Below are 12890 nucleotides of genomic sequence, written 5' to 3'. Positions count from 1 at the left end.
TAGCTCATAGGTACCAGTCAAAATTCTGATATACAATAAAGCCAACTTTTAGAGGAAAAACACCACAATGCATAATTCAATACTATATAGTGATCCATTACTGCAAACATTAACCCAAACATGAATTAACTGATTGCCAAATCAGTATGTATACACTTAGAACGCTATTCGCATTTTCTCAACTCCCTCCAGTGGTTAAATAGGATATATAATGGAGCTTGACTGCCTTCTGCTATAAAAAACAAAACAGATAAAAATTCAGTGTCTAATAAAGAGTGCATTCCAATTTACACCCAAAACTTTAAAGATTTAAAAAAAGAGAATATTTTATTTCTATCAGGATAGAACATCACAAATTCTACAGTGAAACGTTCCCTCTCCTGTCCTACCAAGCACAGTTTACTCAATTGTCTCAATCAAGTTCTGCTTATGCTTACAGTTAATAATGTGATTATACTGATTGACAAAGACAGAGAAGTTAAAAATTGCACTTAGACCTGCAGATGAACAATGGTACATACTTTTGGGAAACACAAACTCCCTTTTAAAAGCCAGTTTAAGCAAATTATGAAATTAATTAGAAAAACAGCAAGGGATCAATCAAGGGTAAATTTTTAATTAGAGCTCTGGTCATGAAATCAGCTGATTTCATTATGCAATTTCAATGTATAACCTTTACTTTCACATGCCAAAATGAAAAACACTATTAATAATCATGAATATTTGAATTTGAAAAATATTTCTACATATTGTTATTATGTAATGAGTATATCACAACTAGATATCATATAAATGTAACAACACAGCACTTTCTAGAATGGTATCTTCTTTCAATAAGAATTTTTCAGACTCAGAACTGAGGACTGAATTACTCCTATAAATAATTGCACCTGCTATCACATTCAGCAAAAAGAACTTGAATTAATCTTTTATCAACCCTGCAGCTTTCTCACCAAAAGCAAAGAAAAAGTCCAGCTAAAGAACAGCTAGTTACACGTAATACTGCGCAAGCAAGTTTGTTATGGTTTTAGTTACTATAAAGCATGCATCATTTACCTAAGGCAATATATTATGCCACTTACCCTAAAAGTTGGGTAATAGTGAATACCATATTCTTTGCACGTCTCATAGTTCTCTTCTTCCCCACAATCCAGCACACCAACTCTAATTGCAGCTTCCCAGTCTGAAAACAAAGATATCTTTCAATTTTCAGCAGAAGCAATCATGGATCCCAGCTGATGGATTACCCTGCTTCCCATGGAAATCAACAACAGAACTCCGATAGATTCCAGTGGCATAAAAATCAAGCCCTCGGTCGATTCTCATTTTCTATTCATTTCTATCCTCAAGTGTAACATAATCTACTGATTTTTAAAATAACTAAAACCTCCCTGTTTTTCTTAGCTGCGTCAGTATTTTCAATACACCTAAATAAGAGGAATCCCAACTCACAATGTAGTGCTTCCAGGTCCGAAGAAATTTTATTGAATCCGGGAAGATGAAACAGGGGCCAGACCAACACTTGCAAGATACTGGATTGTATTCCCTAGCTTTTCCCATTAGCTAAACTCATAAAATAAAGCATGCAGAATATATACAACTGAATAAAATAGAATCCAACAGTTACTCATCCACATGGCTGTCAATTACAAAACCATAAATTTGATGCATCTTGTATTATAGCTGTTTTAACAAGGACTCACTATTTACCGAACTTCCAGTTTTCTCAGAGGTCCCCGGAATTGCACACAACCCAAGGCTCACAGATTCTCTACTGAAAGCTGTCTTTATCTCTTAGTACTCTTCAGGAATACATTAGATATACCTCAAAAAATATCTGAGTTTCAACCAGGGTGCTAAATAGTTGAGTTTGAACATCACTGTAAGTTTCCTTTATAAATGTTTCATAGCAATAACCACAAGAGTTCAAGTATTTCTATAAATATGCTTATATAACTTCAATAAAAGCTTTCAACTAATTTATAGCTTTTTCCTTCTCATTTTGCTAGGAACTTATCTTTTTGAGCCATGCTCCGCTGCAGCAATCACTTTAAGGAAGAATCTCTCCAAGAGACTCCTTAGGTACTTTTTAAAGCTAAGCTAAATCAAAACAGCTGTGGGCAGAATTTGAAGGTACACCACAATTCCCAAGTATCAATAAAATTTAAAAAAGCACTAAAATTAAACTTGCTTTTATAGCAAAGAGCATGAAAGCTTCATCAAGTTCAGGATCTGATTGACAGCTGCATGCCTAGCTGCTTTTGAAATTTAGCTTGACCTTTATTTGTCTTTGGAGGAGGATGGGGCAGCTGATGGAGAATTTCAGTTGTGCTGAACATGCCAACAGCTGAACAGGCACCAGGAGTAACTACAAGCATGCTAGAGCAGATGGGCATGTATTCACAGGACCACAAAAGATACAACAGTCTATTGCATCAAATAAAATGGAAAATAAAAAAAAAGTTTGGCTTCTGGGTATCTATCTCATTCAACTTTCCCCATTCCTCCTCCTTTTTCCACCTGTCTTGATCCTCCTCCATACAATGAATAGAAGCACTATGAACCTAATGCAAATAGCCTACTCACAACAATGCAAACCCATTGCTAGCTAAATACTTGGGTTAAAGAGCACCAGCTGGGATGTGTGCTGCTTAGCATTTGCTTCTGCCTAAAAAAGAGCTTTTTCTTTTTAAAGGATGTGAAAGTTGCTGGAGTGCACAGCCTGGACTGTGTAAGTTTACAGTGGCATTGTAGCCTGGATTGTTTTCTTTTAATGCTGATGAATTTTAAATTAGCATCAGTATTTTTTAAATACTAACTCACAAACCATATGAAAGGGTTAGATGAGTGATATCACGTTAACCAACACTATTTCTGTTTATGCTAAACAAGTTCCAATGAATGACCTGAATGTGTTGGACAAACTGGAAATCCAGCAGGTTGGTCAAACCTCCCACTTAAGAAATGCTACAGAACACCAACACACCAGTCAGTGCATTATGAGGAAGACACTTCCTTTGCATGAACCTTGTGTATTCCCTCCAGCATGTGTTATTTTCCATTATGAAGTTTCAGTGAAGGAGATAAGAGATGCATCACAAGGTACCTCTCCCCGAGTGCTACTTGAGTGTTATGTATTTTAACACATAGGCTGCTTTCTGAATAATGACAAGGCTTCTGCAGGTCCCCACCAAATGTGTTTAAAGAACAATTGCTAGAAGGAAATCATTATTGCTAGATTTGCAACAGTTGTTCCAAACCCACAGAAGTGGATTACTTCTGCGTATAATTCAAGGGTTGTTGTATATGGGATTTCCAAGGGTTTGTTACTGCTACTCAGAAAATTACTACACATAATTCCAGCCCACAGGCATTTTGGTGGATAGAAGCAATCACCTTTTAAGACAGAAAAAGTACGATTAACTATAATGGCCACTTTGGACACTACCGTAATAAAACTAAATGTATGATTAGGAATGCAGCAGCAATGACTCTAAGCTTAAAGCCTGTTCTGAGAGGAGAGCGAGCAGCAAACTCAAAACGTAAATTACACAAAAGCAACCACCATTCCTATTTTTCAGGAGGATTATCTTCTGCTATGAAGTTTGCAATGAGAGTATTGCCAAGATTTAACAAATGAGAAATGAAATAAAAAATAAGTATATAAGCCCAGGCCTTTTATGGACAAAGTAGTTGCACCAATTTAACTGAACTATACCAAATTAGCAAATACAACCACAGTGATCTAGGAGTTCTCCAATGTAGATTAGTCTGCAGATAGCCGTAATATCCTAGCAGATGAGTAAATATTTTCGAAAAATAAATGTTGAGACAGCCTAGGTGACACGTTTTTAGGGGTTTTTTTGGATGAAGCTGCCAACAAAAAGTGTGACTGTTCTCAGTCTCACTGAGTCTACTAAAATCCATTCATTCCAACTTTAAAATGGAAACATTTTGCTGACAAATAACACCAGAAGCCAATTGCATTTGCTGGTAGTGCCAATGTCCACAAACATAAAAATCCACTTTCTATATAAAAGTCTTCATAAAAACTCAATGGATTAATGAGTAGATAGGCCTTTAACTGGTTACAGTAATACAAGTGCGTAACATCATTTGCAGTTATCATGACTGCAGATGAGAAAGAAAACACATATTTAAGGAAGTCATTACAAGTTACAGAAAATATCGCCTACAAAGGTATCATGCTGCTGTAGTAATACATAAACATGTCCCTGCCTTATTTTGACAAAAGCTCTGGTCAGTTCAGGCTCTTCATGTTCTTCACTGCAGTGTTGAAACACCTCCTTGTTCTTTCTTTTCTTCAAAAAAAAGAAAATCTCATACTATTTTGGCCACAAGCAAATCAAATGAGAAGATGAAAGTGTTACACAAATTTATGCAAAGAAAACAGAGAAAAGCTACTGCTTTAATAAACAAAAACCCATGCAACTAAGGAGCATTTGAAATGCTCTGAAATCACTACTGCTCTGTATTTCTCCGTTTTTGAGTTTCTGCTCATCGGCCAGCAATCCTCAGCGTGTCAAGTTCATTAGGACCTATTTTTGGGTAGGCCTCCATTGCCATGTATCTAAACCCAAGTATGCCTAATTCTGCACCTACATTTCACGCTAATGGTTAACACTTTTCACATACAAGGCTTCCAGAGAAAAGCCAGAGCTCTTCACTCCCTCTCAAACTGAAACCATACGAATGCATTAGAACTGCTGGCTTCATCCTGGAAACGTCTCTTGGGTCAAATGCTAAATTAAGAGTAGTTTAAAAGCCTTTAATACCACTATATTAACCATAACATGTCCTACATATTTGATCTCAGGTCTTCTTCTCACCAGAGATACTGAATTTAACTAACACCTGAGGGGCCCGTTTGTTTCCTTACCTTAGATCTACAAATAGAGTAAACCACTTCAGCACTTCCCAAAAAATCTGAGCAGACCAAGACACAGCGATGCAAGTCTCTCTCAGTATAAACCACGGAGAACACCGTTTCTTTTTAAGTCAATATTTGATAAATCTGACTCTCACTTAGCCTGATGTTTGTATTATTTCCTAGCGGTCCTTTTCCCCCTTCTAGTCCCTTCACACTATATTGCATTCGCAAGATATAAACCAAACACATGCATGGCTTCTCCAGTACCGCAATATTTATTTCTTCTTTTGCCTTGAAACCAGGCCAGTCTCTTTACAAAACATACAGAAGAAAGATCTTGCCTCACAGAGCTCAGACTAAACATACCTCCTGTGCTTTAGCGCGTCCACTTGCACGCTGCAACGCACACAGACGCGCCTGCGTGTAAATCCGCAGCTGGATTGCTGTGCGCGTGAGAGGTGGTGTTTTATCCCTGGATTCCTATGAAACCTTTAATTTGGAGACTTGCGACTGCCATCCATGCCTCACTTTGTCCCGTGTACCATTCCAGCGAGGTGGCAAGGGCCGTGCCCGCCACCGGAGAAGCACAAGCGGGGCGACACTGCCGCGCTGAGGCACCGCGGCCCACGCAAAGCGCAGCCACTTGTGCGGTGGCACCGCCAAAGCCCACGGGTGACACAGAGAGCCGAGGCCCCGCTGCAGCCGAGCGCCCCACGGGTGACCACGTGCGCCGAGACACGACGAGGCACCGCTGCGGCCCACACGGGCACTCCGGCCCCGGCCCCAACACCGGGGACTGACGGCTGCGGCCCGGGGACCCGAGAGAGGCCGCAGAGGGCTGCGGGCCGGCGGGTCAGGCCCGCGGCAGCCTGGCCTCACGCCGGGCAGAGCTGTGGAGAGCCGGGCGGCGGCGGTGACCGCTCCCCGGGTGCGGAGGCCCGGTCAGAGCCCGCCGCGGAGGGGACGGCGGCGGCGCCTCACCTTTGACGTCCCCCGCCAGGGCCCGCCAGGTGGGGGCGAAGGCGATGCAGTGGCCGCAGGACGAGCTGTAGAACTGCACCACCCAGGCGGCCGAGGAGTTGAGCAGCGCCCGCCGCACCGAGCCGGCCGCCAGCACGGTCAGCGGGTCCTCCCCCGCCCGGTACAGCCGCGCCACCGCCGCCGCCAGCAGCAGGGCCAGCAGCGCCAGCGGCCCGCCGCCGCCCGCCGCCGCCATGTTGGGACGCCAGCGGCGCGCGGCGAGGGGCGGGGCGGGGCCGCGCCATAGCAACGCGCCGGCCCTGGCGACGCGGCCTAGTGCCTGGGTGGCCCCGGCGGGGCTGGGCTGCTGCTGTGACCCGCGTCCCCTGGGTTCCTTCCCGCCTCAGCGTCCCGGAGCTTTGGCGGCCGGAGGGGGAGGCCTGGCTCCTGTTTCCCTCTGAGGGGAGCGGGGGAGGGGGGGATCCCCCGTTCAAAGAGGACGCACCTGTTGGCAACCGCGCCCTGCGGACCGCCAGCCGCCATGTCGTTCCCCCTGGCCCAGGCGGTCGCTCCCTCCTTCCCCCTTCGTTGCCCAAGTGGGTTACCAAACCCTGGTGACAGGGACACACCGCCAAAAAACCCTTTGCTGCCGTGTTTAGAGCCACGTTTCCCTCAGGGGGACTAAGGAAAAAAGTAAAACTAAAGAGGTTAAAACAACCGAGATGATAGCTTGGGGGCCGATTTTATGGGGCAATCTGCTATAGAAACAGAAGTTTCAACATCATGAAGCTTCTCACTGAGAAGAGTTTAAAATAACGCAGCCTTTGAGAACTGTTTCATCCCAAAGTAAATCACTCAGCAGGAAAGAGCTGTTTTTCCGCTGAACTGAGGAGACGATAAAAGGTGGTATGTGGGATGCTGTGAGCTCTGAGGAGGATGTTAGAAACTCTGTCCTTTTATTGAATTTGTTTTGCTTGTGCACTAGTAATGGATTTTGGCACCTTTTATAGCTGTAGCCAGAGGATGAAAGTGTCCTTTCATTTGTAAGTACAGGCTCAAGAATTTTCATTACATTAACAGAGAAAATGTCCCCAGAGGATGACTTCAGAGGAGTTTAAAACTCTGATAATGAAAGACTGAGGTCCCCCAAAAGATAATTCCAGCTTCTGTTACTCACAAACGCGGCTTTTATTCCTTCAAGAATAAATAGGAAACGAATGGATCAAAATTCTTAGTTCAGGCCCACCAGTGTAAATTCAGAAGTTAAAATCTAGTTTATCATTGTTCCTGGCCAGTAATTCACAGACAGTACAAGGGTGGGAATCTTATATACAGTAAAAACCCTCTCCTTTGAGAGCTGAGTAACAGGTTCTGCCACCTTTGCCTTTTGCTGAACTTCTTTTCTTGACCATTAGTATCTGAAGTGGCTCAGTCACATATCTTTTGTACCCATAGCCACAGCTATAAGTTACATGGTTGCTCGTATCCCCTCCGAGCTGAGGGGTTTTCTGTCTCTATTTTTCCTGGGTACTGTGAGCAATAAAATTAGATGGTTACAATAGCAGAGTCCAACCGCTTCAAAGAATTGAAAAATCTTGTGGCAGTTGCTAATTAGGATTTTAAAACCTGCAGTGCCTAAGATATTTTACAGTGCATTTATTCAGAAGAATTGTTAAATGTGTAAAGATGAAAGAGATGGATTACAGGAAAATTAAATGTAGGGTTTAACTGAGAAATAATCATTTTCTATGAAAGATAATGACTCCTCTTGAGGCTAGTATCAAGATTTATTGACCCAGGAGGTTAATATTGATCAAAACCAAGGCAAACAAAATATTAGACCTTGAAGGAGAGTAATCTTGATATTGAAGTCTTGCCACTGACTGAACAAGTCAATATATCTGGGTGCCAGAATCTAAGGTTTTGAACACAGAATGGTGGGGGATATTAAAGATGTCTGACATGTTCTATGTATACACTTTTTATTCTTATCAGCAGTAGTTACTTTATAGCTATGTCCTTCTCTATATAGCATCTTGCAAGGGTTTAGGCTTTGCTTACAAATGTAATTGCAAATACAATCGTTATCTTCCTCAAGTGTAACATACAGCGTAACATGAGGCACCAATCTGAAATAAAATGAGTCCTTCATCTATTCATTCACATATATAAGTGATATTTTTAATAGCTTTCATTCCAAACACAACAAGGATCCTGCTGCTGCAAAACCATAGTGACAGTAAACTGAAAAACTGTAGTGCTTCAATATATAGATTTGTCATTGTATCCAACAATGTGTCTATAAGTCCAGGAGAAAAAAAATTGAGTTAAATTCTACTATAAACTGACAACAAGAAAACATTAATCTTAGAACAAATAATTTATTTGAATTAATTAATCAATGAGGATAAAAATCAAAGACTTAAGAAAATATATCACTAGGGACATGAAAATAGTTTACAAGATAAGATCAACAGTTAATGCGCTTGGGGCAGAAGTTGCCTTTTTATTTCTGTTCATATGGCAACCAGCAGGACAGGGCTTTTTAACATCCCAAGAGCTGCCTTCAAAACAACAAAACTACTCCCATTCGCTAATGAGAATAGCAGTGAATACAATATAATCTGAAATCAATTAGAAGTGCAGTAAAAATAAATTAAAATGAGATACATAGGGTTTATTTTGTTTATTCAGAAAACAAACTATTCAGTATGAAAACAGTTAAGCCATCAGTACTTTAAAAATAGAAACATAAAATATATTTCTATTTCCCACCAAAACCAGACTTTAAATATTGTGATTTTAAACATAAGTTTATATATATTTATATTTAATTGTCCTGCTTTTCATTTTATTTGAAAGACATCCTGAATGAATGGGATTTGAATAAATCAGATCTACTTATATTTAATTTATTCAATAATGAACAGTTTCTGAATTCCAGCAAGAAATATTTGCATAGTATTTATTTTTTAAAAACTAACAAGTAAAAATTTATCATTGGTCTTCTCTTAATGCAAAATAAGTGGGACCACAGCAGTATACATAGTGAACAATTAGCATGCTCAGGGAATGCTTCTATTTCCTTGCTAAAATCTTGATTTTTCCAATTTTGCCAATACAGAATAATAGGATTACTGATTTCCTCTGTTTTGCCAATCCTCAGCACCTTATGTTTAGATGTTGTAGGAATTCAAAGGGCTCGCATGAATTGCATGATAAATAACCTAATCACATGCACATATTTAATTTTCAGAAATTGAAGTTACTGATAGAAAAGTATCCCATATAAAGTACATTACATCAGCATGTGTCTCATTTACATAAAGTTATAGACATTAAAGCTGACTGTCTGGCTCTAGATCCTGCCAGGACAAAATCATTCCTTATACTACGTTTCTGAAGCCATATCAGGCTACTTTTAACCAGTTCCACAGCGTATAAAAAAAAAAGGTGCACAGTCACCTTTGTAACTCTGCTGTACCCACCAGAAAAACTTTTAGACTTGTTCCAATTAGAGGAGTTTATTCCAAACTACAGAGGTCCACAGCAATTCAGTTTCTGGGAGATTTCATCCCGTCTGCACATTTATGTTCTTAAGACAGTCATCTACAATTTTCAGAACATTATTTTCAAAATATGATTCACCTGTTGTCATTCACAACCTGAACATGATAAAGAATAAGATAATTTACACATAAATTGGTTTTGAACCCTGTTTGTATAGATGCGTATACAATTTTAAAACATGTTGTGCTCTTAAAATATGTAAGTGCTATCTTGACAAAAAAAACCCAACAGACAAGAATAAAATTTCCACCCTTTAGATTCTGTGTGAAATCAGTATAAGAACAACATCGATCTCAATGAACATTCCCAAAGCACAAAACACAAGGAGAATATTTTGCATAATATTTTTCTATCTGTTTAAGTCTCTGCTTGCATCCTTTCATTGTAAACATGAACATATAAATTAGGCCAAGGCCGCACTGGTATTGGGTTCGAGTTCAGAACTAAAATTCTTAAATCATGCATTTCTTGCCTTAAAAAAGTCAGAGATTAAAATTCCTCCATTAGGGGTTTTTAGGGAAAACTTCTAATCGCATGTTTTTCTCAGATAAATCTTATTAAGAACACTGACTGTATCTAGGATCAAACTATCAAATATGTCTTCAGTCAGTCTCATCTTCACAGTTAATTCATCATCATCATAGTAAGTCCACTGAGATTCTTCTTTGCGGAGCTCCTGAATCTAAAATATAACATGGATTTGAATGGTTACTTCAAGAATAAGACCATGGTCAGTTCTGAAAGGTACTAAGACACTGTAACTAATCCAACAACTTTATACATGCATTGTTAATTTAATTAATTAAAATCACTCACAAGGACTGGAAATACTGGATGATCACTGTAAGTGTACTGAAAATGCAATAACTAGCAGTTCTGAAGTTATTTTAAGTAAACATAATTCTTACAAAAGCATGAGAATTTCTAGTTTAAACCTAGAGAAAGTAAACAAATCTCCATTTGAAAGTCTGCTTACCAGAATAAGGTCCACTCTGTCTCTCTTACAGTTTCCATACTTGGTTATATTAAGGAATTTTCTTTTCATTTCTAAGTCATTCTTTTCCAGGTTCATTATTTTAATAATTTCACCCTGAACAAATGCCTACAAAATAGAAAAGGCTGAAAAGGATTCTGCTCATAGGAATTCTGTCACTGTGAAGGTTGCAAATGAGTGCTACGGTGAAGATCCAGCTTTAAATCTAGAAACGTCCCAAAGTTTAAGGAACTGATCCAGAAGCAGCTGATCAATACTGGTCAACCAACACATTTTAAACATAAGATTACTTCAGAGGTTACACCCAAGATAGTCATAACCAGGGAGATTTAGAAGCCCAATTCCCATTCCTCTACAGAACTCCATACGCTTGGAATATTTAGACTAATTAGCTCACTCTATATACATTCAAGCATTTCAGAGCAATGCTGTTTTCTTCTCTAATAACTTCAGTTACACTGCCATAATCCTCCCAAATGTCACATTTTTGTCTTTTTGCCATTGCAATATCTGCTCTCTTCACTGACTCTTGTGATTGTACACTTTCCATTTCCAGAATGTACCTTGACCTCACTGACATCTGTTCTTCTGCAAAGACGCCTGGGATGGTGAGATCTCAAATTTTCTTTCATCCATGGAAATGTATTTGGATTTGCAGATACTTGATATTCTGCACATAGCAACTCATGAGTCAAATCAAATATAACCTGTAACAACAAAAACACAGTACTGACATAAACTGAGGCTCTCACTGATGCCCTTTCTAAAGTTTTCTTAGCACTTCTGAAGGATGTTAGGCTGGTGACAGTAAAGGTTTGCATGTCAGTGCAAAATTTCCTAACGTCACCTGCATGACTGATGTTCCTATAGCTGATGTCATGATGACCATGACCGATGGAGCATGTAAACCTGTACAGCAGATGTTGGACAGTAATGTGTGAACACTCACTAAGTATGGATGGCTTATACAATAGGCCCTGATGGGACCATTTAATCTCCTTGTGCAAACAGAGGTCCACAAAACTCAATAGTTTCAGGATGCTGAGGAACATGAACATCTGTCCGAACTCAAGAGGACATCCAAGGAAGGAGACTTGGACTCTTTAGCTGGCAGCTTTCCAAGAAGCTTGGCTTTTTCTGAACAGACCCAAAACAGACACTGGTCTAGGTGTCCAGGGTCTTATCATTGAAGAGCTTTACCAAAAGGCCTGTATCACAGCAAAGACATCTATTCTAGGAGAATTATTTTGCAGTAGATTACCAGAAGCAATATTTTGTAATACCTCTTTCAGTGTTCCTTTAGCTATATTTAGTGTTAGCAGCTTGAATAATATGAAGTACTAGCTAATATGAGTCAGCCTACAGAACACTAGACAAGTTTAATAAAAGTGCTTTAAAAATACCTGATTATACATCCTTTTGCTTTCTGTTTCCAGATCGGTCCCTGGGAGATCATTACATTCAAAGTGCTTTGGCACACTGATTCTCCTGAAATCTGAATATATGTTTTCTGGGGTCCATAATTCTTCTACAGCATACGCAGACAATTTCTTAACATATGAACTGTAATGTGGTATCACAAGAGGAACTTCCACAGTTTTCTTCCACGGAGCTGAGTGCCACTGATCTAATTTGTACAAGTATTGCTTTTGTGTTTTTCTCACCAGCATATATGGGTCATAATTAGGCTGATCAAAGTCTTCAGAGCTTCCAAAAACACCAGCATCAAGGATTTTTGTAAGGAACTTTAGCAGAGAGAAAAAGAAAAGCCAGGTGACATACTCCATATTTTTGCACAATTCTTAGAGGTATTGCAATTATTAGCAACTGATTAAGGTTATACATAAAACCATCTTCTTACTCATGGACTCAGAGAAAGGCTTACTGATGTGTCATAAATAATACCTATTTTAATTGTATTTGGCAGAATTCAGAATTAGAAAGAATTCCAAATTTGGAGTTCTGTGATGATTTTTGACAGTTTGAAACATTTTTGTTCTGAATTGGGACTACTCTTCCCCCCCCCAAACAAATATATATATAAAATTTTTTTTTTTTTTAACTTTCTGTGATAGTACTTCCTGATGGACTATTTAAGAAGTAAATATTTCAGGTCCAACACTTTAGACAAAAACTTTCTCACTGTACTTACTTGCAAAGTGGTCGGAGAAGTCTCTGAAGATAAATGAAATATCTTGTCTGCTTTTGATCCGTGTTTTCTTTTAATCTTCTTATATTCTTTAACTGCATCATCTACAAATTTACTTACAATTCTTTCTGCTACTGTGTGACAACCATGAATGCTAAGTGTATCGAAATCACGCAGTAAAACATCAGAAACCTTTGCTGATTGTTCAGATAAGATAGCAACCGAATTTTCTTTGAGGAGAAACAATTTCTGATTGTCTTCTTGTCTTAGGCCTTTGCCATAACTCATCATGTCTGTTTCAAAGACACTTTTGTATTTGTGTTGAG

The 12890-nt window shown here is 39.4% G+C and overlaps 1 protein-coding gene across 2 annotated transcripts in view; it reads right to left on the bottom strand.

Moving 5' to 3' along the window:
* Window positions 1–6149, bottom strand: part of QSOX2 (quiescin sulfhydryl oxidase 2) — a 29986-nt gene extending 23837 nt beyond the window's left edge. The window contains exons 1-2 of one of the 2 annotated variants that reach the window (XM_075772002.1): window positions 5873–6149; window positions 1083–1183 (exon numbers count right to left, since the gene is read on the bottom strand). In XM_075772002.1, coding sequence (XP_075628117.1) covers window positions 1083–1183; window positions 5873–6107 — 336 coding nt within the window. In that variant the 5' untranslated portion in view covers window positions 6108–6149. The remainder of the gene's footprint in view (window positions 1–1082; window positions 1184–5872) is intronic. The other variant, XM_075772001.1, reaches the window with a different exon arrangement.
* Between the last annotated feature and the right edge of the window lie 6741 nt (window positions 6150–12890).

The sequence above is a fragment of the Balearica regulorum genome, chromosome 20 (genome assembly GCF_011004875.1).
Source record: "Balearica regulorum gibbericeps isolate bBalReg1 chromosome 20, bBalReg1.pri, whole genome shotgun sequence".
Taxonomy (NCBI): Eukaryota; Metazoa; Chordata; class Aves; order Gruiformes; family Gruidae; genus Balearica; species Balearica regulorum.
This window is presented reverse-complemented; position numbering and strand designations above follow the sequence as displayed.